Here is a 25,510-nt window from a genome sequence, read left to right as displayed (position 1 = left end):
AGGTGGAAAGGACAGAGTCCTTCAAGCTTTCACAAGAAGCACAGGCCCTCAGATCTGGAAGGGAACAAATCTGTTTAAAGCCACTGAGATTGTAGCTATCTGTCCTAACAGCAGTAAGGAATGCATACATACACTCCTCTTCATCTCCTATTCATTCTGACACTCCCCTGTGGGCTAAGCCAGGCTTTGGTGGACTACTTTGTCTAATGAGACTTACTCTTATGTATTTCACTAATGCTTGCTTCTATGTGTCAGTTCTGAGAAGTGGTCCACAATAGCTCAGTGAAATCCCATAACACCATGAGGCAAAAGGAAGATGACACCTTGCAAAGTTCCACAGCTAGTAAGGATATAGGGTATAACTCCACAGTTCCCACTCTTGCTTACTGTGCTGGACCTCCTCTCCTCCATCCTGGGCTGGGGAGAGAGAATGCAGAGATGGTGGGGGATTTCAGGCAGCTGCAGGCTCTAAATGCAGTAGGGCCATGACACTTACCTATATTCAGGACAGACCGATCACTTGGCTGCAGGCTCTAAATGCAGTAGGGCCATGACACTTACCTATATTCAGGACAGACCCATCACTCAGCTGCAGGCTCTAAATGCAGTAGGGCCATGACACTTACCTACATTCAGGACAGACCGATCACTCGGCTGCAGGCTCTAAATGCAATAGGGCCATGACACTTACCTATATTCAGGACAGACCGATCACTCAGCTGCAGGCTCTAAATGCAGTAGGGCCATGACACTTACCTATATTCAGGACAGACCGATCACTCAGCTGCAGGCTCTAAATGCAGTAGGGCCATGACACTTACCTACATTCAGGACAGACCGATCACTCAGCTGCAGGCTCTAAATGCAGTAGGGCCATGACACTTACCTACATTCAGGACAGACCGATCACTCGGCTGCAGGCTCTAAATGCAGTAGGGCCATGACACTTACCTACATTCAGGACAGACCGATCACTCAGCTGCAGGCTCTAAATGCAATAGGGCCATGACACTTACCTATATTCAGGACAGACCGATCACTCGGCTGCAGGCTCTAAATGCAGTAGGGCCATGACACTTACCTATATTCAGGACAGACCGATCACTCGGCTGCAGGCTCTAAATGCAGTAGGGCCATGACACTTACCTATATTCAGGACAGACCGATCACTCAGCTGCAGGCTCTAAATGCAGTAGGGCCATGACACTTACCTATATTCAGGACAGACCGATCACTCAGCTGCAGGCTCTAAATGCAGTAGGGCCATGACACTTACCTATATTCAGGACAGACCGATCACTCGGCTGCAGGCTCTAAATGCAGTAGGGCCATGACACTTACCTATATTCAGGACAGACCCATCACTCAGCTGCCACCCAGCCTCAGCAGACCTCCCCCATGCAGGCTTTGGACATTTCTGTCCCACATCCTCACTGGTAGAAACTACAGTAACTGATAAGTACTCTCTCTCTCTCTCTCCAGGGTGAATTCTTCAGCCAAAGCCAGCGCTCCCCAGTCCCCTTTGATGCCCCAGCCCTGATGTTACCCCAACAGTATGATCACATGGTTTACTTCGCAGTCTCTGAATATGTCTTTAACACAGCCAGCAGGGTATACTACCAGGCTGGTCGCATGAATGTCACCATCACAAATGAGCATGTGAGTGGTAGAAGAAGGGGGCTGAGGGCCCTAGGAGAGCTTCAGATGGGATGTAGCTCTGTGGATGCTATAAGTAGCCCAGGAAAGAAGGTAGAACTGGCAGCCTGTCAAACATAGATTCGAACCCAAACCATGCCCCAGTTTCCCTATGAATCCTAATGGTGCCTTTTGCTAGGGAGTCAATGGGCTGTTCTCTGTAAAGAGCTTGGTGTAGCTTGTTGGAGAAGTGTACACCTGAAGTATCAGCTATTTAGGAGACAGAAACAGAAAGATTAAGAGTTTAAGACCAACCTAGGCAGTTAATGAGACTCTATCTCAAGAATAAAATACAAACAAAAGTGCTTGAGAGAGTACCAAGGGATGGAGTGCTTATCTAGCATGTTCAAGGCTCTGGGGTTAATTCTCTTACTGGAAAAAAAATTTAAGCTGGGGAAGGGGGAAGATACCAGTGGCTCACACCTGTAATCCTAGCTATTCAAGAGGCTGAGATCTGAGGATCACAATTTAAAGCCAGCCTGGACAGGCAAATCCAAGACTCTTATCTCCAAGTAACCAGCAAAAAGCCCAAAATAGAAAGAACCAGCCATGAGTAAAAATGCCAAGCAAAAAGTGAGAGGCCTTGAGTTTAAGCCCTACTACTGTCATATATTAAAAAAAAAATTAGACTAGGGGCTGGGAAAGTGGCTCAGTGGTAGAGTGCTTACCTAGCATGCATGAGGCCCTGGGTTCGATTCCTCAGTACCACATAAGCAGAAAAAGCCAGTAGTGGTGCTGTGGTCAAGTGGTAGAATGCTAGCCTTGAGCTGAAGAGCTGAGGGACAGCGCCCAGGCCCAGAGTTCAGGCCCCACGACCAAAAAAGCCCCTAAGATTAAAATAAATAAATTTTTAAAAAGGAAGGAGGGGTTGGGAGTCTGCTGCCCATTAGCATAGTTAAACGAAAGGCTATGAGGCTGTGTCATGCAAGGTCCTCCTAGATGACAAGACAACATTAGAGCTGGAAGAGTCATTAGGATAATTTTCAGGAAGCCTATGAAGAGAAGAAGAAGGAACAAGTGTGGAGATCTGAGGCTTCAGCATAGTCCTGGCACCTGGGAAGGGGCAGAAGGTTAAGATAAGTCCAGATTATATAGGATGATCAGCTCTAGTCACCACCTAAAGAAATAACAAATAACACTAACAGCCCTAAGCACTCTACCCATGCATCCAGTGAGGTTAAGTGTGACTACCTTCACTGACAGCTGAAGAGACTGAGAACACTGGCTGCCAAGGACTCGGCAAAAAAATGGCGAAAGCAGAATGGGAAGCCAAACTGTATGAACTCAGGATCCACCCCTCTGACGACAATGCTGCTCTGCTATTCCAGCAACTTCCTACTTCCCCTGCTTCAGGGACCCCTAAACCTTCCAATGCAACTCAACACCAACATGCTCCAGGCTCTGGTTCCTCAGGTGAGAACTCAGGCTCCTCGAGCTGGGCCAGATCCCGGGACCATGTTTGGACATAGATGAGCTGTAGGTAGAGTTTTAATATTACATTGGTAGAGGAAAAGCGAGGTGATGGTGGATTAATCTCAGATATCCAGGAGGCTGAGATCTGAGCATTGAAGTTCAAAGCCAGTACAGGCAGGAAAGTCCATGAGAATCTTATTTCCAATTAACCAGCAGAAAGCCCAAAGTGGAGCTGTAGCTCAAGTGATAAAGCACCAGCCTTGAGTGATAAAGCTTACTGACAGCCTCTAGGCCCTGAGTTTAAATCGTAGTACACATGCAGCATGAGGATTTGGATGGCCTGCACTTGAATCTGAGGTTTGCCATTTCCTGCTTTGGAACTCAACCTTACTGAGCCTTATTTTCCTCATCTGTTTACTGGCAACTGCCCTGCCTGCTGGGTTGCTCAGGAAGGAGATAAAACAACTAGCACAAAGGCCCTTTTAGACATGCATGGGCACCTTAGGCTGGCTAACAATTTGCAGCTAAGCTGATAATCACCCACTTTTTTAAAATGTTTATTTAAAGGCCATGCTGGAAAGTGATGGGGGAGGTGAGAGAGTAGGAAAGAGCAGTTAAGCTACAGTCCCAAACTTGCCTTCTAGACAAGACAAGGTAGCACTGGAAGGCAGTGTGGTGGCCATCTGCTCCTATTCAAGCCATCTACTGGGTGTTTCATCCAACCAAGATAGTTCTCTGTTGGAAAGGAGCTCTGAAAAATACAACTCAGGGCTTGGAATGTGGCTTAGTGGTAGCACTGGAAGGCAGTATGGTGGCCATCTACTTCTATTCAAGCCATCTACTGAGTGTTTCATCCAACCAAGATAGTTCTTTGTTGGAAAGGAGCTCTGAAAAATACAACTCAGGGCTGGGAATGTGGCTTAGTGGTAGAGGGCTTTCCTAGCATGCATGAAGTCCTGGGTTCAATTCCTCAGAACCACATAAACAGAAAAGGCCGGAAGTGGCATGTGGTACTGTGTTAGCCTTGAGCGAAAGAACTCAGGGACAGTGCCCAGGCCTGAGTTTAAGCCCCAGGACTGAAAAAAAAAAAGAAAAAGAAAAATAGAATTTAATTCCATCTGGCCTTCCCAGATACTATTAAGGTCCCTCTGTTTTTCTCTTGGTCTCTCCTCTTACTCCAGCTGTCCAAGTTGCACCGTAATATGCAGGTCGAGCTTGAGGCATCACCAGAATCAGAACCACTCCTGATGTTCACCCCTGGGAACGTGACCCTCACACCTGTCATGAACATTCAAGCCGTTGCCCTCCTGCCCAACTCCACTGAACGCAAGCCACTCTTCCAGTTCAGGGTGGTAAGTGTAGCCTTGGTCAGGAAGCAAAGGGCATGGTCACCGTGGGTAAAAGGTTCTCCCTTGGCTGACAGATGATGACCTCACCAATAGATATGGAAAGGCTGTTTCTGCTTCAGTGGTTTCTACCTTCCAGACTGTACAGCCAGGCTTCCTGCAGGCAGAGTTCATGTGCTATCATGTAACAAGTCATGTACCATCTGAGTCACAAGACACTTCTTAGTCATCTACTTTATTCTTTAATGATTCCTCCTCCTTCTCTTCCTCCTCCCCTCCTCCTCTTCCTTTTCCTCTTCCCCTCCTCCTCCTCTTCCTCCTTCTTTCTTCTTCTTCTTCTTGACACTTTCACTCACTAGCTAGCATGTTCACTCAGTTGAAATGTTTTAACTTTTTTATTGGTTTGTTTTATTTACTCTACATTAAAAAAGTTAAATATCATCCTATTTAAATTATAAATAAAAATGATCAAATTATCCTATTTAAAGAACATTTAAGTACTTGGCAGTACTCTCTAAATTGATTTACAAATTCAATCCTTGTCAAAATATCAGCTAGATTTTTTTTTTTACAATCCTTGTCAAAATATCAGCTAATTTTTTTTTTTTCCTGAAAGCTGTTCCTAAAATTCATATGGTGGTTCAAGGGGCCCTGAGTAACCAACACAATCTCAAAAAAAGAAAGTTGAAAGACATACTTCCCTATATTTGGGAGAGGGCAGTGCCTACTGGGGGATGAACTCATGGCCTTGTGTTCTTGCTTGGCTATTTCTACTCAAGGCTGGTGCTCTACCACTTGAGCCATACCTCTATTTCTTTTTAACTGTTTAATTGGAGATAAGAGTCTCACAGACTTTTCTGTCCTGGCTCGCTTCAAACCATGATCCTTAGGTCTCTGTCTCCTGAGTAGCTAGGAATACAGGCATGAGCCACTACAATCCAGCTTCAAATGAGTTATAAATGGAAGTGTTTTAGGATACTGACACATACATACTCACCAGGTATTACAGGCGGGAGCTCACCTCCTGGTGAGAAGTGGATTCAGGCAAAACAAAGTCCAGTGCCCATGGACCTCCAGATTTCACAACACTCAGTAAGAGGGCAGTCCTCCCCCTCAAGGATGTCAGTTGGTGGTGTCTACTTCTACAGGGCCTCAGGGCTTCTTGAGTATCCTTTGGTCTCTTCATCGCCTTCTCTAAAGCACTTAGTCATGTCACCAATGGAAGACTCCCTCACTCACAAGTTACCAGTACTTAGTGTGGTCTCACTTCTTCCACTAACATGGAGAGTTCATAACTCAGCTTTCCTGTTCTCAGTTGTGGATCCCCACTCCCCACACCCTCCATCTGTAATCCTGGGGAGCCTTTGTCCATGTAGCCATAGGACCTGGGTTTCCAATGGCTATAGATTTGTCTCCTGAATCAGGAGCCAATGGAATGCTAAAGTGGGCTTTGCTTTTCTAGAAAACTAATGTCTCCATCAGCATAAGCATGAACTCCAGTAGGATCGTTGGTTCAGTGACTGAAGCAAGGTAAGGGACAATGGGCAGGGTGGAGGTGTGGGGAGAAGGAAGAATATATCACAGCGGTGGCCAGAGCCATCAGTCTAGCTCACTAGATGTCTCTGGAAAACACCAGTCTTTCAAAAATGCACATCTTGGGGCTGGGAAGTTGGCTCAGTGGTAGAGCGCTTGCCTTGCATGCCTGAGGCCCTGGGTTCGATTCCTCAGCACCACATAAGAAAAAAAGCCGGAAGTGGCACTGTAGCTCAAGTGGTAGAGCCCTAGCCTTGAGCTGAAGAGCTGAGGGACAGCGCCCAGGCCCAGAGCTCAGGCCCCACGACCGGACCCAAAAAAAAAAAACAAAACAAAACAAAAATGCACATCTTGGCCTGGGAAGGTGGCTCAGTGATAGAGCACTTGCCTTGCATGCCTGAGGTACTGGGTTCGATTCCTCAGCACCACATAAGCAAAAAAAGAAAAAAGCCGGAAGTGGCGCTGTGGCTCAAGTGGTAGAGCGCTAGTCTTGAGCTGAAGAGCTGAGGGACAGCGCCCAGGCCCAGAGTTCAGGCCCCACAACTGGACCCCAAAAAAATAAAATAAAATAAAACAACAATGCACTTCTCGGGCTGGGAATGTGGCTCAGTGGTAGAGCTCTTGCCTTGCATGCATGAGGCCCTGGGTTCGATTCCTCGACACCACATAAGCATAAAGAAAAAAGCCGGAAGTGGTGCTGTGGCTCAAGTGGTAGAGCGCTAGCCTTGAGCTGAAGAGCTGAGGGACAGCGCCCAGGCCCAGAGTTCAGGCCCCACAACTGAACCCAAAAACAAAAACAAAAATGTACTTCTTTTGACAAGTGCCACTGGCTCATGCCTGTGATCCTAGCTACTCAGGAGGCTGAGATCTGAGGTTTGAAGCTAGCAAGTGCAGGAAGGTCCACAGGGCTGTTTTTTGTTTTGTTGTTTTACTGGTCCTAGGGCTTGAACTCAGGGCCCGAACTCTGTCCTTGGGCCTCTCTGGGCTAGTACTCTACTACCTGCACCACAGTGCCACTTTTTCTGAGTGATTTATTGGAGATAAGAATCTCATGGACTTCCCTGCCCAGGCTAGCTTTGAACTGCAATCCTCAGGTCTCAGCCTCCTGAGAAGCTAGGATTACAGGCATGAGCCACCAGTTCCCGGCTTCCATGAGACTTTCCAATAACTGCCAACATGCTGAAAGAGGAGCTGTGTGTGGTTCAGTGGTAGAGTGCTAGCCCTAAGCGGGTGCACATACACGCACACACACACACACACACACACACACACACACACACACACACACACACACACACACACACACACACACACACACACACACACACACACACACACACACATTTCTTATGTAAATGGAAACAGTGCATTCTTTCTTCCTACTTAGTATTTATACCATCATAATTTCTTTTGGATGATTACTCAGAACACTTTACCTTTTTGTGTGTAGCAGAACTTGAACTCATTGCCTGGAGACTGTCCCTTAGCATTTTCACTGAAGCCTGGTACTTTATCACATGAGCCATAGTTTCTCTTCCAGCTTTTTGGTGCTAATTGGATATAAGAGTCTCATAGACTTCCCTGCCCTGGCTGGCCTTGAACCATAATCCTCAGATCTCAGCCTCCTGAGTGGTTGGAATTACAGGAGTGAGCCATGGGTGTCCTGCTCAAATTTTACTCTTCACACATGCTTCTTTCTTTCTCCATGCAGCAAACTGGAACTGGAACTGAACCACTCCAGTGTCAGTTACATCAATGTGAGTTATTTTCTCAGTACCTCCTGAATGTCTTTGCCTAGCAGTTTCATGGGCCCCAGGATATATGCCAAGGTCCTAGATAGGACACCCAGATCTGAAAGCTATTGCTGAATGAGGGGCTCTAAAGGCTGAAGAGGGCACAGCTCAGAGGGCCTGAGCTTTGGAACAAGATACCAGCCTTGCTACTTGCTTGTGGGACCATGAGCAAGTCACTTACCTTCCTGAACATTAGTTCCTCAAATTGTAATAGCATCTATCTCAAGTAGTAGCTGTAATAGGTAGACAATGAGTTAAGCAAGACATGATGACAAAATATCTCATATAGCTGGGCACCCATAGCTCATGCCTGTAATCCTAGCTATGTAGGAGCCTAAGATCTAAGGATTGCAGTTCAAAGTCACTCTGGGAAGGAAAGTCTATGTGACTTTTATTTCCATGAAAACAAACAACAAAAAAGATGAAACTGCTGGGAAAGTGGCTTAGTGGTAGAGTGTTTGCCTTGCATGCATGAAGCCCTGGGTTCGATTCCTCAGAACCACATACACAGAAAAAGCCAGAATTGGTGCTGTGGCTTAAGTGGTAGAGCACTAGCGATGAGCAAAAAGCTTAGGGACAGTGCCAGGGCCTGGAGTTTAAGCCCTGGGACTGGCAAAAAAAAAAAGATAAAGTGAAGCTGTGTCTCCAGTGATAAGAGTGCTAGCCTTGAGCAAAAGCACCTCAGGGACAGTGCCTAGGCCCTGAGTTCAAGCTCCATGGCGTACCATCAAATGAGCTTACATTTAGGGAGAGTGATGAGACGTGGGGGTCTGGCTTTAGAAGTATGGTAGGGGTTATGACAGGTCAATGATCCAGAGGTTGGGTCAGATGTTCCTCCATTGACTATCTCATTCCTGTCTTGGTCTTTTTGCTCTGGCCCCTCCTATGCTCTAGATGCCGTTGATGAATGCAATCTTGAATTACTATGCACTCAACACTATATATCCCTCCCTCAATGGTAAGAATAGCTCCAAAACTAAGATCCACTCTTTCCATAAGATTCCAGGGTCCTCTATGAAGGATAGGAGCTGGGAAGAGGCACTGATTGTGGACTAAGAAATCAGGAAGGAGGGGGCAAGCTGGGTATCAGAAGGTGAGAAGGTAGAACATGGAAGAGGAAACTGTCGGAGACTTGCTAGGTCAAGCAAGGTGACCTTGCTATATGACCTTGTTGGAGGTAAACTTGGACAAGGGCTGCCTGAGAATCAGCAGCCCTCCCCATATCTCTCCAACTGGTCTCTTCTTAGCCTTTTACACCCCGGAGCTAAAAACAGCAAGAGTGGCCTGGCAAAGAAACAGAAGGGAAGGAGGTGAACCTCAGGAATGAGGACCAGTGTGCTGGCCCCATCACTTTGGGTGGCGGGGGACGCTTGGATGGGCTGTCCATGGTGGTCCACCCTGAAGAAGCTGCCTTCCCCAGTCTTTGCCTACATGTCCCCTGAATGCTAGCACTGACCCCAAGGTTGTGATCTGTTTTCACACTTCCTGGGGTGCCCAGCGCACTAGCTCACCTCTCTGCTGTCCATCTTTCAGCAAAGCTTGAAGAGGGTTTGCCACTCCCTCTTCCAAGAGACACTTTCCTCAAGAACATGGATCTCCAGGTTCACAAGGTAAGAAATGGGACTGTGTCAAGGGACATAGACCTGTGGTGAAGCTGGGGGAAACCCGACTCCCACACATCCTAGGCCTCATTTTTAAAGATAGGCAAATCATTGTTTTCAACTTGAGAGCATCAATAGCAGGTACCAATCTTGACATCTGTAGAGTAGCTCCATTCCCAACAATCTAGTGCAGGTGCTGGGTACCTGACACATGCAAGATACGTGTTAGCGATGTGTTAGCCATGTGTGTAGAATGCTCAAACGGCCATATCAAGCCAGGAGCTAGTAGCTAATGCCTGTAATCCTAGCTATTCAAGAGGATAAGATCTGAGGATCACGGTTCAAAGCCAGCCTGGACAGAAAAGTCAATGAGACTCCTAACTCCAATTAACTACCACAAAACAAGAAGTGGCACTGTGGCTCAAAGTGGTAGAACGCTAGCACAAAAGAGCTCAGGGAAGCCGGGTGCCCGTGGCTCACACCTGTAATCCTAGCTACTCAGAAGGCTGAGATCTGAGGATCGAGGTTCAAGGCCAGCCCAGGCAGGAAAGTCTGTGAAACTCTTATATCCAATAAACCACTAGAAAACCAGAAGTGGCGCTGTAGCTCAAGTGGTAAAGCGCTAGCCTTGAGCTGAAGAGCTGAGGGACAGCGCTCAGGCCCAGAGTTCAAGCCCCACGACCGACCAAAAAAAAAAAAAAAGAGCTCAGGGATAGCACTCAGGTCCTGAGTTCAAGTCCTGTAACTGAAAAAAAAAGAAAAGAAAAAAGAGTCAGATCAGATGTCCCAGTTCTGGGTGGATGAGGGTCCTAGAAGCTTACTGGTTGGTTATGATTCCCCTAGGCCACTGGCCAGCCTTCCCACCCTAGATGGTCTTAAAGGAAAATGGAGCCTTCTCCATGGGGCAGAGGTGTAAACAACAATAGTGAGCTGGGTGCCACTGGTTCACACTTACTCAGGAGGCTGAGATTTGAGGATCCAGATTTGAAGCTAGAGCAGGCAGGAAAATCTGTGAGACTCTTATCTTCAATTATTAATAAAAGCCACTAGTGGAGCTGTGGTTCAAGTGGTAGAGTGCTAGCTTTGAGCAAAAAAGCTCAGAGACAGCACCCAAGCCCTAGGACCGGCACCAAACAAAAACAAAAAACCCACATCAACAGGGCACTTCTTAATCCACATCCAGAGGCACCAGTTAGCCACCTTCATTGTTCATGATGTGTTCTTACTCGAAAAAAGTGCTATACAGCCATGTCATAAAATGAATATCTCAGGCAGCCCTTAGGTGTTTTGTTCTCCTGGAGAGAAGAGGAATATGACATATACGGATGTCTTCTGGAAAGCAATAGCTCAGGAGGCAGGGAGCTGAGAGGGACAGTGTATTAGTAAGACTTTCAAGGCCGAAAGGCTTGGTTTTTGCATTGGCCTAACTAACTCCAAAAACTTGGCCCTGCCAGCAGACTTCCTTTATAGGAAGCAAGTTAAATTTCTTCGTTTTTAATTTTTGGCTGGTTGCGGGGTTTGAACTCAGACTGGGCACTGTCCCTGAGCGCTTTTCACTCAAGGCTAGTGCTCTATCACTTTGAGCCACAGTGCCACATGCAGTTAATTGGAGATAAGTCTCAGAGACTTTCCTGCCTGGGCTGCCTTTGAGCCATGATCCTCAGATCTCAGCCTCCTGAGTAGCTAGGATTACAGGCACGAGTCATCGGTGCCCTGCTAAATGACCTTTCTTGACTATCCTTTTTGTTCTCTATAGAATTTCTTGCTTTTAGGGGCTGATATCAATTAGGCTGAACACAAGACTATCTGTGACTGGAAGAATAGACAAACATTACAGCTGGACCTGCTCGTTTGACCCAGGCTTCAGCCATTCTGCCTCCTCTCACAGGAAAGGTCCCCAGAAGGACAGAAGGACTTACATCTATCTGAAGACAACTTCCCAACCTTTCTCTTCCATTATTAAAGTCCTTCTCACATCCCTGTGCAGTCTCTTGGATTGACCCTGGGGAGAACAACTTGGGTTCCATTCTGCCTTATAATTCTAGTACTTCTTATAAAAGAAAAACACAAGTAGTGGCCATGTACCATAGCTCAGAGCTGCCTGATACTAAACATGGGAATCAGCACAGTTGCACAACTCAGTGTCATAGTTAAGGGAACAAGAATCAGACTAATGGGTTCAAAGCCTCCTTCTGCCACTTCCTGAGCTCTTCTGGTGGAGATGGGACCACAGAAACACACAGCTTCTAGACAGCAAATGTTATTTATTCCACCAACACTTATTTCAACAAAACTTCATATACAAAAAAAATAGGCAGTGGGTCAGTGTGCCAATTTCTAGTCTAATAGGAACAATGCACAGAGAAAACAATTTTGAACAAGCCTTGTTTCATTAGAAAATTCACTAACACATTCATACCTGGTCATAAATATAATAGTTGAAGCAAGAGTATCTGCCTTAAGATTTTTCCTTGATGGTCTTTATCAAGGGTCATACCAAAATTCAGTCAAAATGCTTTCTGCCATAGACCGAGACTCATAAGTACATACCTAAGACCATGGTTTTTCCAGTCACAGCTCTGCTGTTCTCAGCTCTTGGGCCATTTTTCACAGAACTTGAGGTACAATGGCCTTATTGGTCTATGTTTAACTTACATTTACTTCTCAGGATTTGTAGGTTCTAGTCATTCTGGTATCCACTGGTGGGATCTGACTTGTAATATCAGTTGCTGGGTACCTGTCTACTATCCTGTGAGCAGCTCACCTCAGCGTCTTCTTCAGCCCTATCAAAGTTGGTTTGGGAAGTGACCCCTTGGCACAAGCCACCACCCGCCAGATCTGATTCCTGCTTTGGATCACACCATTGGTATGGTGGCCTTCAGCTGAGGGCCCGGCATACAAGCAATCCTTGAGCTTTGCAGACAGTGAGACAGTCTCCTGGCAGATCTGACTACCTTATTTCCCATTCTCAGATTAATTTGCAAGCATACTGACCATTCAGGCAAATACTGATATGGACAGTATGAATAATTTCAGGACCCTTCAAAGCACTTGACCTGGTGCCAGGTAGCATGGCCTAGGTTCTTCACACAGAACTTTGGTCTTAGCCTGCATCTTGCTGCTCCTTTTCTTCAGCAGTGCCCCAGATGCCTTCCTGCAGCCCCTTCAATGTTTGAGAGGGATGGCCTTTGAAAGCACGGCAAGACAGAGAAGGGCTCTGGATACTTCTGCTGCTAGTTGGCAGGGTTCTGGCCTGAGAATGCTTACACCACCTAAGGTTTCAATTTCCCTGTGATCTACTTCTGCCATGCAGACCTACCCTCTGCAAAATAGGGTGGAGTTCCTGATGCCCATCATCCCATGGATGGTACAGATTAGCCTGACCAAGGCCTCAGTTTGTTTGTCATGCACTTTACAGTCCCAGCCTGGCCACCATCCCTGTCTTTAACAGTGAAGTCCCACTTTGTAGGGACTGCTCCATCCAACACCGTCTCAGCACCCTGGCACATCCTGGCCTTCCTTAATGACACCAGAGCCATTTCATTCCATATCCCATGGACACTGGCTTATTCCACAATGTCCTCATTCTGAAGGGAGCCTCAATCTTCGATGTCATTCCAACTGTACACACCAAACAACACCCTCCAAGAAACTCAAGCCTTTGGCTTGTCTTTCTACGCCCCTGCCCCATGGGCTCACAGGCTTGTTACTGATTCCAAAGGCAGACTGGCCATCTACATAGTTTATTGAATCAGGTGACAAAAGATTAAAGGCTGCCATAAATCTAGAGGAAAAGAGTTTATTAGTCATTCCAGGCCTGGAAAGATAGACTTGGGGCTTTCAGCCCTCATAGGCACTGTGGTCAAGACTAGCAGGCTAGAGTATCACATCTGTGCTTCTTGTGCAGAGTGAAGAGCTGATTCATGTGGTGACCCTTCTCTGCACTCTAAATCCTGGTATCCACAATCAACGCCAAGAGAACCTACAAGAGAGGGCAGTCAATGAGACTGATGGCTTAGGAATCCACCTACATAAGCACAAAGCTGCATAGGCCCTGGCTGTGGGTCCAGCCCTGTCAGTGACTCACCTTGATGAGAATGTCAGCACAATACTTGGTACCCAAACTTCCTTGAGGGGCTCTGGCTCTGGGGCCTCAGATTCTGAGGACTCAGCTCCCTTGATAGTCTCTGGATCTCAGAGGGAGACCTAGGAGGAAGCAGACAAGTATTGGGCCTCTCATGACCGTTACTTCCCAAGCTAATCACAGAGGGCCTCACCAGCAGTCCTAAGCTTCTAGTTTATGCACACCGCAAAACACCCTTCCCCAAATGGTAGCACACTTGCCTGGCAAACACAAGGCCCTGAGTTCAAACCCTAGTAGCTGTTAAAAAGTTTCAGAAACCTCAAGGACAGAGGGTAAAAAAAAGAGAAAATATCAGAAAAATTATTTCTAGAGTCAGAGGGTTTTTCTTTCTAGTGGTTCACTATCAGGGCAGGAAGACAGCCCAGGACCACTGCCAGGAGCTGGGCAAGGAGGCTCCACTGCACACCAACCAAAGCTCAAGCAACCATCCCAGCAGCTCCCAAACCACACAAGCTCTGCCTTCGGCCCAGCTCATCACAGAGCCTCTCGCTTCTCTTTGCCCTAGTGCCTGGCCTTCCCTGTTTCTTTCTCCAGAGATTTTTCCTGGTCGCTCATGGAGAAAGCAGTGCCTATGTCAGCGCTCAGGAAACAGGACAGCAGCAAGCCTGAAGTCACAGGCCACTTTGAATAGTGCATTAACTATGTGGACTACCCCCCACTCCTTCAGATTTCATAAAGCAGAGCCTGTGACTAAAGCCCCAGATGCCATCTGATTTTCCTCAGAATAGGGACCAAGTGGAAACACACAGACTGATGTCCAGCAAGTGATTGCTTAGCTTAGAAAGACAAAAGTGAACCCCAACAAGCCAGAGATCTGGTTGAGTCAGGCTGCACAGAGCTAGAAAGCACACAAGCTCAGCAAAGACCAGAGTGTGGGAAAGCTCCAGGGTTCAGAAGGGACAAGGAAGCCCTCCAAACACGGGGAAACATCTCTCCACATTCCTTTCCCTGCACTATCAATGACCGGGACACAGGCAGTCCACGACCACTTTCGGATGCAGGACAGAAGGGTCAGAGGTAGAGCCAGGAAGGGAGGCTGGTGCCAGGGGCCTGGGCAATGACTCAAGTTAGGAGAGCGGTACAGGTAAGCAGGGTCTCAAGCAGCTGCCATTGTATCCTACAAACACCACATGGCAGTCAAGACTTCCAGCCTTAAAAAAATGTTTTAGGTCTGGAGAATGTGGAGAAACAAAACAAAGCCAGGCAAAGTGGCTCAAGCCTGTAATCCTAGCTATGTAGGAGGTAGAGATGGGTTTATGGGTCAAGGCTAATCAAAACAGAAAAGCTTGTATAATCCCATCCCGATCAACACGGAAATACAAGGATGATTACAATTCAGGCCAGCCTGGCTATTAAACAAATCCTACCTACTTTGGAGGCTGAGATCTGAAGATCAAAGTTTGAAGCCAGACCAGGAAGGAAGGCCAGTGGGAGTCTTATCTCCAATTAATCACCCTCCAAAAGATGCCTCAACTGGAAGTATGGCTCAAGTGGTATAGCACTAGCCTTGAGCACAAATGCTAAGGCCCTAAATTCAAGCCCCTGATCCAGCACCAAAAACAAAAAACAAAAACAATGGGCTGAGGACATGGCTCAAGTGGTGCAACATCTGCCGAGCAAGTAAGATCCTGAGTTCAATCTCTATTGCTACCAAAAAAACACAAAACAATAAAATTCCTGCTATTCCAGTTACCTTGTCAGACAAAGTAGAGGCTGGGAACAGGTCAAGTAGACAAATTCAAAGAAACCCAAAGCCTGTGGTGCCCCAGCTCACATTCCTCCTCTCACTGCTGACCCTCCAGTGCCCAGGAGGAGGATGAGGGCTCAGGAGCAACCAACACTGAAGGAGTCTGGAGGCTCCTCTTCTGCAGTTACTGTGGGCAGGAGGGGCCGTTCCCAGAAAACAGCACAACTGAGGCACATGGGGGCGAGTTCACCTCGCCCCACCCCCCTACTTTATCACCCAGTCCCTCAGGAGACATGAACATGGAATTAGAGGGCTCAAAAAAAGGGAGCAATAAATATTCCAGCATACACTCCACAAATCTTACCGCTAGGCTTCACAGTCTGGTGCCCTGCATCTGAAGGACATGTCCCATGAAGCCTTTGTGCCAACAAACCCACCTACAAGAGACAGAGAGCACAGCTGGCAGAGGCTGGCAGGTTATAAGCATTCCAGATGTGGGTGGTGAGGACCAGCACTCCAGTCTCACCACTCATGCAAGAACTCGGCAAAACCAAACCCTGCTTCCAGCCCCCTTCCATATGCCCCAGCGCTGGGTCCTGAGAGGAAGCAGGGCTGGGTAAGAAGGGAGACATGTAGGAAAGCACCAGGGTTTGGAAGGGATGGAGCAGACCCTCCAAACACGGGGAAAAGGCCTTCAGCAGTTCTTCTCCCTGCACTATCAATGACCAGGGCACAGGCAGCCCATAATCACTTTCGAATACAGGGGTAACAGTTGAGAAGAGAGGTCATTGCCTCTGGCTTAGGGAAGAACCACACTAGGATGAGGCCATGAGATAGCCAATAGACTGACAGCTCATAACTGCAGCAGCTGCCCAGTTTCCTAAGGTTCCCTTACATGGGCTTTGCCCACTTTAGCATGGCTAAGAATCACCCAGAGAGCACTCTAATGGGCATTGTAGGCTCTAGACTCAAATTTCTCATTCACCACACAACGGGCCGGGGACCTGCACTTTTTATTTATTTATTAATTTGTCCAGCATGGGACCTGAACTTTGGGCCAGGGCGCTGTCCCTCAGCTCTTCAGCTCAAGGCTAGCCCTCTATCACTTGAGCCACAGCACCACTTCTGGCCTTTTTGCTTATGTAGTACAGAGGAATTGAACCCCAAGGCTCATGCATGCGAGGCAAACATTCTACCACTGAGCTACCTTCCCAGCCCTGAGGACCTATACTTTTAAAACACCCAAGTGACACGGATGGCATTTGGCTCAGGAACCAGAACTTGAAAACTATAGCTGTAACACCTTCCTAAAAGAGGGAAGGCCAAACCTGGGGACTCCCTAGACCAGGAATTCCAGGATTCCCATGGATCCCACCACGTCCAGAGCAAGCTGCCCAGGCAACTGCCTGATGCCAAATGCAGCCTTTCTCCCAGTGCAACTGGCACTGTGGACCAGGAGGCTGAGATACAGAACCTAAGGGAACTCTGACCCTGAACTTTTATATTGTGCTCTTTAAAGAAATGCCCAGGTTTCTTACCTTAAAAGCATCCTGCTCTAGGCTCTTCTTAAAGACATGGGGCTGCTGAGCACATAGGACAGAGGTCAGCTGACAAGCCTGAAGAGAGAAGCTACATCAATCAGCTCTCACAACATACATAACTCAACCACAATTAAAATCCACCTCGCAAATTAGGGGTGGCAGGGGCTGAAAGGGGCTACAGAATGTCTTCCCACCCATCCTCTTTATCCTCCTGTGCTGGAGGCTGAACCGAGACCCATGCCTGAGAACACATCCCAGGGCAAGCTACCTCCCTAGTCCTCCAGCGTCATCATCATCCTTTCCAGGCCAGCCTGAGAACCCAGCATTCTCAAGGGATCTCAGGAGGCCAGGACAAACAGCAGAGGAGTGAAAGGCTGGAAACAGAAGTTACTGAGATACCAGGAGAGCACAAAAACTGAGCAACAAGCAAGAAGTGACGTTTCCTACCAGAGCCCCATGCATCCCTCTTGGTGACACTCCCACACCCCAGCACCACTCCCTCCAGCACTCTGAGGATTTCCTCTTCCCTTTCCTCCTTACCCTCCTATGCAAGTGCTTTAGTAATGCACAGGAAGCACCTTCAGGAAGATGCTCTGTGGAAGTACTCGCCTATGTCACACCTTCAGCCACCGTGCTACTCACTGATTCCTTTTCCAATATTCTTGAATATTAGAGTTCAAGAGTAACCTGTGCCCTGAGCCCTTCACAGACAGATAGCACCAAACTCCATGCCGGCCACAATCCCTTGGTATAGAGAGACCCTGGTTACTTGGGGAAACTGGATCCCATGCTGAGAAAGACGTGCTCTGGCATCTATTATCATGTGGGAACCCAGCAAGCTCTGGACTGCTACAAAGGCTGGCAGGAGAGGAATAGGAACGTGGAAAAGTTCCAGCGTTCAGAAGGGACAGGGAACCCTCCAAACTCTACAGGTAGAGTGTCTTTCAGCCATTCCTCTCCCTGCACTACCAATGACCGGGACACAGGCAGCCCACGATCACTTTCGAATACAGGGCATAGACGGAAGGGAGGCTGGTGCCTCAAGCAAAGTTAAGCCCAGGGATCCTGCAGCTGCCATTTGCCACATGAGCCTCCAGAAAACTGCCAAAAATTAAAGAAGGGGTACTTCCGGCAAATCCACTAGAAAAGCCGAGAGGCTGAGGAGCAGCAGAGGCCCTGACAACCAGAAGCATTTGTTGCATCTTTGCATTCCAAACAATAACACAGGTTCAGAACAGGTCAGCTTTCCTTGGCTGATACCCAAGACCTTGACACTGTCGGAGTCAAGGATCCTCCCTGCTCAGTCTTTCTGTATCATCCATCCCATTGTGTCCTTTGGTGCTGTGGTAAATGTTAACCAAAGAGAACAGCTAGAAAGAAAATGGCATAGTGCCAGGTGGTGGCACAAGAACAATGGAAGAAGCGCAGGGCACCAGTGGCTCACACCTGTAATCCTAGCTACTCAGGAGGCTGAGATATGAAGATCGCAGTTCAAAGCCAGCCCAGGCAGCAAAGTCCAAGAGACTTATCTCCAATAAACCACTCTAAAACGGGAAGTGGCGCTGTGGCTCAAGTGGTAGAGCGCTCGCCTTGAGCTGAAGAGCTGAGGTACAGTGCCCAGGACCAGAGTTCAAGCCCTACAAACAACAGAAGAGGCAGCAAGATGCCTGCAATGCTATATCTACCTGCTTCCACTCCAGCTCACTGCTGACACAGGCACCGCCCCAGAGCTCCCCAGCACACCCCCAGCAGGAGGTGTCAGACCAGATTCAATCCTAGTACCACCACCAAGAAAGAAGGCAGCTTACCTCTACTGCTATGAGAGGGTCTGGAACTCCTTCAGATGTTGTCTGTTCTGTTTGTTTCTATCTGTCTGACTATTAAGAGTCTTGCATTCAAAATTATATTATGGCCATATCATTTTTTGAGTGCTGTCTGTCTGGCAGTGTCAGCCATGGACCTGAAGAAGATGATGGGGCAAGGAAAGACCGTGTAAGAGCTGCTTCCACAAACTCCTCTGGTATCCAGTGCTGCCCAGCCCATGCCACCTTCCCCTGAGCTGGAAGGGAATCTCTGCCAACAGTCTACATGAAGCCCGCACTGATAACAAATAGGCCACTTCTAGGTCAAGTACTATGGCTTACATTTGTAATCCCACCTACACAGAAAATGAAGATGAGGAAGACCACAATCTGAGATCACCTGGGCAAAACATGACTACCTGAAAATTAATAAAAACCACTCTCATAAATTTTCATATGCCAGGGCTGGGAAGGTCGCTCAGGCTTGCCTTGCATGCCTGAGGCCCTGGGTTCGATTCCTCAGCACCACATAAGCAAAAAGAAAAAAGCTGGAAGTGGTGCTGTGGCTCAGTGGTAGAGCGCTCGCCTTGAGCTGAAGAGCTGAGGGACAGCACCCAGGCCCAGAGTTCAGGCCCCACGACTGGACCCAAAAATAAATAAATAAATAAATAAATAAATTTTCATATGCCAATAAAATGTCGTAAGTGGATTTTAAAAAATGGAACATGTGTCAAGCCCCAGTGGCTCATGCCTGTAATCCTAGTTACTCTGGAGACTTATCTGAGGCTATTAGCTTGAAGCCAGCCCAGGCAATAAAGTTGACAAGACTCTTATCTACTTAACTACACCCCCCCAAAAACAAGAAAGCTGGAGCAGTGGCTCAAATGGTACAGCATGAACACTGAGCAAAGTGGCTCAGGCCCTGAGTTCAAAATCCAGAACTGGCAAAAAAAAAAAAAAAAAAAAAGAGCTGGGAAGGTGGCTCAGTGGTAGAGCGCTTGCCTTGCATGCCTGAGGCCCTGGGTTCGATTCCTCAGCACCACATAAGCAAAGAGAAAAAAGCCGGAAGTGGCGCTGTGGCTCAAGTGGTAGAGCACTAGCCTTGAGCTCTTGAAGAGCTCAGGGACAGCACCCAGGCCCAGAGTTCAGGCTCCACGACCGGACCCCAAAAAAAAAATAAATAAATAAATCTGTTAAACAATTCTTTGCTGGGAGCCAGTGGCTCATGCCTGTAATCCTAGTTACTCAGAAGGCTAAGATCTGAGGATCGCAGTTTAAAACCAGTCTGAGCAGGAAAATCTGTGAGACTCTTATCTCCAATAAACCACCAGAAAACCGCAAGTGGTGCTGTAGCTCAAATGGTAAAGCACTAGCCTTGAGCTAAGGGACAGCACCTAGCCCCAGAGTTCAAGCCCCACAACCGATTTCCCCCTCCCCCCCCAAAACAGAAGAATTCTTTAAGAGGCTGGGAAGGTGGCCGCTCAGTGGTAGAGTGCTTGCCTTGCATGCATGAGGCCCTGGGTTCCATTCCTCAGCACCACATAAACAGAAAAAGCTGGAAGTGGTGCTGTGGCTCAAGTGGTAGAATGCTAGTCTTGAGGTGAAGAGCTGAAGGACAGCCAGATTCAAGCCCCAGGACCGACCAAAAAAAAAAAAAGAAGATAGACTCTCTCACCCCTCTTTCTCATTTGTCTGCTTGTTCTACAACAGAACAAAACACAGACACTGCTTTCAAGAGCCAGGGGGAGATAGGAAATAAGCAAAGCCACGTGTTCTACAGGGTCTGATTACAGCAGAAGGGGGTAGAAGTGGCTAAAGGTGAATGGCAGGAAAAGCCAGAGGAAGAAGGAAGTGGTCACTATCAGGGCTCCACTCCAACCCAAATTCACTTCTGAAGGCCTCACCCAAGCTTCTGCACTCTTCCATATCTCACAGGAACCTGCCCAGACCAGGGAACAAGGACTCAATAAAGGCAGATTCAGGGAGGGATCTAACCCGCGGGAGGAGATGTGTGAGAAAGCTGTAGGGTTTGGTAAGGACAGGAATGAACCTTCCAAACACGGGGAAAAGCTTTCAGCATTCCTTTCCCTGCACTATCAATGACCAGGGCACCAGCAGCCCACAATCACTTTCGAATGCAGGGGCAGAAAAGGACCAACGTGGGGCAGCCAGGAAGAGAAGCCCACATTAGCTGTTAATGCCCACTAATAGTCCAAGAATGGATGCTTACTTCAACCATCCTTTCAATTCTGCCAGGCAGAATCTTTATCTAACTATTTTGAAGGCTGAGATCTGAAAATCTGGGTCGGAAGCCAGCCTGGGCAGTAAAGTCTGTGACACTTATCTCCAATTAAACAGTAAAAAGCCAGAAGTACAGCTGTGACTCAAGTGGTAGAGTACCAGCCTTAAGCGAGAAAGCTAAGGGACAGCACTCAGGCCCGAGTTCAAACTCCAGTGCCAGCCCAAAAAGATTCTTTGTCCTAACAAGAAAATATATGCAGGGGCTCAGTGGTAGAGTGCTCACTTTGCATGCATGGCTTCAATTCCTCAGTACCACATAAACAGAGAAAGCCAGAAGTGGCACTGTGGCTCAAGTGGTAGCCTTGAGCTGAAGAGCTAAGGGACAGCACCCAGGCCCAGAGTTCAGGCCCCATGACTGACAAAAAAAAAAAAAAAAAAAAACATACAAAAAAGACCATCTGTTTCTGGAGAAAAAAAAAGTTTTTCACTCATTTCATATATAGTAAGTATTCTACATGTAGTCAAGCATCAGGTTCAAACCAAGACACAAAAATCAAGCTCCACTCTCCCCAATCTTTTACAGCTTCTGCTCCTCACACAAAGTAAAGTTCAGGAGAATGAAGCTCATTTGACCCCCAGTCTCACTCTCTTATTCTCTCTCTGTTTCTTTTTATGTGTGTCGGTGGTGGGGTGATGTCCCTCAGCTCTCTATCACTTAAGCCACAGTGCCACTTCGGTTTTCTGGTGGTTAATAGGAGATAAGAGTCTCGCAGACTTGCACGTGCTGGCTTTGAACCGCAATCCTCAGACCTCAGCCCCCTGAGATCTAGGTTTACAAGGATTACCTAGGATTACAAGTGTGAGCCACCAGCGCCCAGCACCCCCAGTCTCTTGACCCGGCTGAGCTCTTCTCCTCACCCCTCACCCGACAATCTGAGACCACTGTATCTCAAAGTGCTCTAGAACATCACCGCTTACCTGGGCGTCCTTGCCAAGGGCAGAAGGAACCGTGAGGGAGCTGACTAAAGTGCTGCCGGGGAGAAAGACGGGTGTGGGGTGTGGGTTGCTGCGGTTCCAGCATCTCCAACTGAAGGGAGTTTCCGTCGTTCTCCAGGATAGCCGCAGGCCTGGGCAGGGAGAAGATGGAGAAGGCGCTTCAGCCAGTGTCCAAGGCAGGCGCGCAGGGGTCCAGACGCTGCCCCTGGAGTTCCTGGGGTGTCCTAAGTTTAACATCTGCTAAGACGGCCACAAACTACTCGCAGCGCTCGTGGGGGTGGGAACACGAGTCAACGGTCCCGTTCTCCGCTGGCAACCTCAGTGGCCCCAAGGGGAGCCCACGTGGGACCGGGGCCCACACGGCCCACGCCCGCGGGCACAGCTGCTGCCCACCCACGGCCCCTTCTCCGGACACGAGAGCCCCAGGAGGCCCTGGCGGAGCCGAATCGGCCCGACCCCGACTCCAGGGGCGTCCTCGTCTTTCCCCCCAGCCCACCCCGCCTCAGTTTCTCACGTGGAGAGAGCGCCGCTGCCACGCGCCACGCGGTGAACTCACCCGACGTGATGTCGCTGGGCGATGGTAGAGATAGAACGAGCAGGTGGCAAAGACGGCGGATGTTCAGAGATTTCGGCGATGACCGAGGATGGCACAGAAACACCGGGAACTGCGGCCACGACGCGGGGACTCGGTTAAATCGCTCCGCGCCAGCGGAAGTGCTAACGGAAGTGCAGCTGAGAGCGCCGCCTGCAGCCTAGAGCGGCGCATCCACCGTGCAGCCCCTTGTGGAGCGCCTGCAGTGCCTCTGGTGGAGAGGAGGTCAACCTCTGCTCAGAGGACTTGGCATCCATTTTCAGCCTGTAACTGGTGATAAAACTTTACTGAACTTGCTTTGCTTATCTGTTTGTCTCTTGGCCACTGATTTTTCTAACTAATCCATATGAATGTCTTCCACAGTAAGATCGGTTGCTAGTCTGGAGAATATGTTCCCCTCTCTCCCTCCTTCCCTCCCCTTCCCTCTCCTTCTCCCTCCCCCCCCCCCCCATCCCTCTGTCCCTGTCTCTCTCCCTTGCAATGGCCAGACAGATGGCCTTACCATTTGGACCACACATCCAGACATTTCTTCTTTGGTTTGTTTCTGCTCTAATTCAAGGTACGGTCTTGCATTTTTACTCACCAGCCTCTGACCACAACCCCTCCTCCCTCTATCTCCCCAGTATCTGGGATTACAAGTATGTGCCACCACACTCAAGTGGTTTGTCTTTCTTTCTGCAAGTGTCCATCAGTATGTCACATTCTCTACTGTACAATAATACCTTGGCCACAGTCAAACAAATGAATGGCTTTTTTATGTGTGCATTGCTTTGGCTATGACTGCACTGAGATGTTAGTCATGGCCTGATACTGGAATCTAAGGGTGAGAAGGAGATGAGCACAAAGAGGAGGTCAGGGCATGAATTCTTTGCTACACTTTATTCCCAAAATACAAAGATTGGCAAGCAAATTCTTGAAGAAGAAAAGATATCAGGAAGGAGCTGGGAAGGTGGCTCAGTGGTAGAGCACTTGCCTTGCATGCATGAGGCACTGGGTTCGATTCCCTAGTACCACATAAGCAAAAAGATAAAAAGCCAGAAGTGGCGCTGTGGCTCAAGTGGTAGAGCGCTAGCCTTGAACTGAAGAGCTGAGGAACAGTGCCCAGGCCCAGAGTTCAGGTCCCACGACCCGACCCCCCCAAAAAAAAGATATGATCAGGATTCATATAGTAGTAGAGATAACAAACAGATGACAGTGAGCCTGGTAGCCTAGGGAGGACAGGCTTGGGAGGAAGCCCAGGCCCCTAGAGTCTCATCATCACATCTGCTTGCATCCAGGATATATGTCCACGTGTGCCTCTTGCACCCAGGACAGCTCTACCCTTGAGCTGGAAGGAGGAGACTCTCTAAGCAGACTGATGGTACTTATTCTCTCAGAACAAGGAAATCCAGTCCTGTCCTGTTTAACCATAGGGAAATGGAGGTCTCGAAGAGTAAGAACACTTAATATTCCATACCTTGCAGAAGCCCATGGGTTTTGAGACTGAGGCTATAAAGAGGTTTTGGTGATGGGAAACAACCACAGAATGCTGTGGCTTAGGATGCTAGCAGGAGCTCAGGGTGTGTACACTTGAGACCACACAGTCCTCTCTTATCTCTTGCCCTCACAGTCAATCTTCAAGTAACTTGGTTTAGTGACCTAATTTTGCTCCTACTTAATTTCCAGTTCTGAAAATGGATAGTCATGGTTCCCCCTCATTTCTCTACTGTGGAATGATTATTTATTTGTTTATTTATGTCAGTTGTGGGGCTTGGGCACTGTCCCTGAGCTCTTTTTGCTCAAAGCTAGCACTCTACCACTTGAGCCACAGTGCCATTTCTGACGTTTTTTTGTTTATGTGGTACTGAGGAATCGAACCCAGGGTTTCATGTATGCTAGGCAAGCACTGTAGTACCACGGCGTAGACCCCACACACACACAAAAGATCACCAGGGAATCGTCGCCAATGTAAATGCACAAGAGTCGTTTATTACAGCTAGAGCAGGACTCACAACCCTTCCTGACACAGCAGGTTGGCAATTGTGAGCCCCGACCCCCTGTCCAGTAGGGTTTTTATTGAGTATGTAGCAGGGGGAAGGATCATTACAACATTGTTATGTGATTGGTTTGTGGGTGAATCTTGTCTCAAGCTCATTGGTTAGGTATATAATCATATCTAGTAAGGGTAGAGGCTTTCCAGCTTAATGGCTATAGGATAGGTTAAATCATATATAGCAAACATGTCATTGGTAGAGGTAAGCAGGTAAGCAGGGCTAACTACAGGAATGCTAATTAATTTCCCTGTCCTAAATTGCTTCCCAACAGGGTTGGGGGTGACCAATCGGGGCAGTCTGACCTCTTGGACTGTGCTGATACTGTTACATTGTCTTGGAGCAGGCGCTAACATTTATCCTCCAGTAAACAGATGACAGATGCTTTCTTTATAGTTTTGTTACTGCTGAACTTATTTTTGGTCTCTCAGCACTCTACCACTAAGCCACATTCCCAGCCCTGGTGTTCATTCTCATACCTCCTGTTGCAAGTGACAATAGATCATGGGCCCTGAGCATCTATGCACATTCTCACTGGGTGTGTCACAAGAGCAAGACCCTAACTGTCATTTCCCTTGGCTGTTGGTCTTGCAATACTCTATGATGCAAGGTAAACACTCCTCCCACACTACAAGCAGGCTTACTTCTCTGTGCCCTATGAAAATGAGGCCTTCTTGTTCAAGCCCCATGACAAAAAAGAAAAGAAAGGAAGGAAGGAAGGAAAGAAAGAAGGGAAAATGACAGCACCTCCACACTCAGTCTTGCTTTCCTATAAGATTACCCATTATGAGCGCATTACTGCCCAACAGGGAGGCCTGAGGCCCCAAGGTGAACGCGAAGCTGTTTACTGCTTTTGCCATGAACAATAATATCCTTGGCTGTGACCTTCGAATTTTCTGTCCTCTCGCAACAGCTATGAAACAGTGAGAGGTACCTTGTGCACCTGGGCTCTGATGCTTAAGCCAGCTAGCTCTTGACCCATTATACTGTGCGACTTTGGATGTGGTGGTGGGTTTTCAGCTCCGGTCCTCGAGGGGGCGCTGCAGGGTTTCTGGCTCGGGTTCGGCGGGCGGAGGCGCCGCTCTAGGCCGGAGCC

The 25,510-nt window shown here is 48.1% G+C and overlaps 1 protein-coding gene, 1 long non-coding RNA gene and 4 other non-coding genes across 6 annotated transcripts in view; 1 reads left to right on the top strand and 5 right to left on the bottom strand.

Moving 5' to 3' along the window:
- Positions 1 to 11,363, top strand: part of LOC138816357 (lipopolysaccharide-binding protein-like) — a 29,003-nt gene extending 17,640 nt beyond the window's left edge. Inside the window, exons 8-15 of the mRNA XM_070006075.1 lie at positions 1,483 to 1,659; positions 2,899 to 3,108; positions 4,290 to 4,460; positions 5,917 to 5,984; positions 7,699 to 7,744; positions 8,675 to 8,738; positions 9,314 to 9,390; positions 11,138 to 11,363. Coding sequence (XP_069862176.1) covers positions 1,483 to 1,659; positions 2,899 to 3,108; positions 4,290 to 4,460; positions 5,917 to 5,984; positions 7,699 to 7,744; positions 8,675 to 8,738; positions 9,314 to 9,390; positions 11,138 to 11,170 — 846 coding nt within the window. The 3' untranslated portion in view covers positions 11,171 to 11,363. The remainder of the gene's footprint in view (positions 1 to 1,482; positions 1,660 to 2,898; positions 3,109 to 4,289; positions 4,461 to 5,916; positions 5,985 to 7,698; positions 7,745 to 8,674; positions 8,739 to 9,313; positions 9,391 to 11,137) is intronic.
- A 1,745-nt stretch (positions 11,364 to 13,108) lies between these two features.
- Positions 13,109 to 22,508, bottom strand: LOC138816356 (uncharacterized). Its single transcript, XR_011368623.1, has 7 exons — positions 22,349 to 22,508; positions 21,775 to 21,923; positions 18,562 to 18,713; positions 16,751 to 16,828; positions 15,577 to 15,649; positions 13,469 to 13,587; positions 13,109 to 13,363 (listed from the first exon to the last, which is right to left on the bottom strand). It is a non-coding gene; the product is annotated as an uncharacterized lncRNA (long non-coding RNA).
- Positions 14,397 to 14,528, bottom strand: LOC138816374 (small nucleolar RNA SNORA71). Its single transcript, XR_011368647.1, has one exon. It is a non-coding gene; the product is annotated as a small nucleolar RNA SNORA71 (small nucleolar RNA).
- On the bottom strand, positions 15,844 to 15,977 carry LOC138816372 (small nucleolar RNA SNORA71). The gene has a single exon (XR_011368645.1). It is a non-coding gene; the product is annotated as a small nucleolar RNA SNORA71 (small nucleolar RNA).
- On the bottom strand, positions 17,633 to 17,768 carry LOC138816376 (small nucleolar RNA SNORA71). Its single transcript, XR_011368648.1, has one exon. It is a non-coding gene; the product is annotated as a small nucleolar RNA SNORA71 (small nucleolar RNA).
- On the bottom strand, positions 20,566 to 20,698 carry LOC138816370 (small nucleolar RNA SNORA71). The gene has a single exon (XR_011368643.1). It is a non-coding gene; the product is annotated as a small nucleolar RNA SNORA71 (small nucleolar RNA).
- Positions 22,509 to 25,510: the final 3,002 nt, after the last annotated feature.

Source organism: Dipodomys merriami, unplaced genomic scaffold (assembly GCF_024711535.1).
Source record: "Dipodomys merriami isolate MVZ:Mamm:240054 unplaced genomic scaffold, mDipMer1.0.p SCAF_692, whole genome shotgun sequence".
Taxonomy (NCBI): Eukaryota; Metazoa; Chordata; class Mammalia; order Rodentia; family Heteromyidae; genus Dipodomys; species Dipodomys merriami.
The sequence above is the reverse complement of the archived record's forward strand: the minus strand, read 5'-3'. Positions and strand labels throughout refer to the sequence as shown.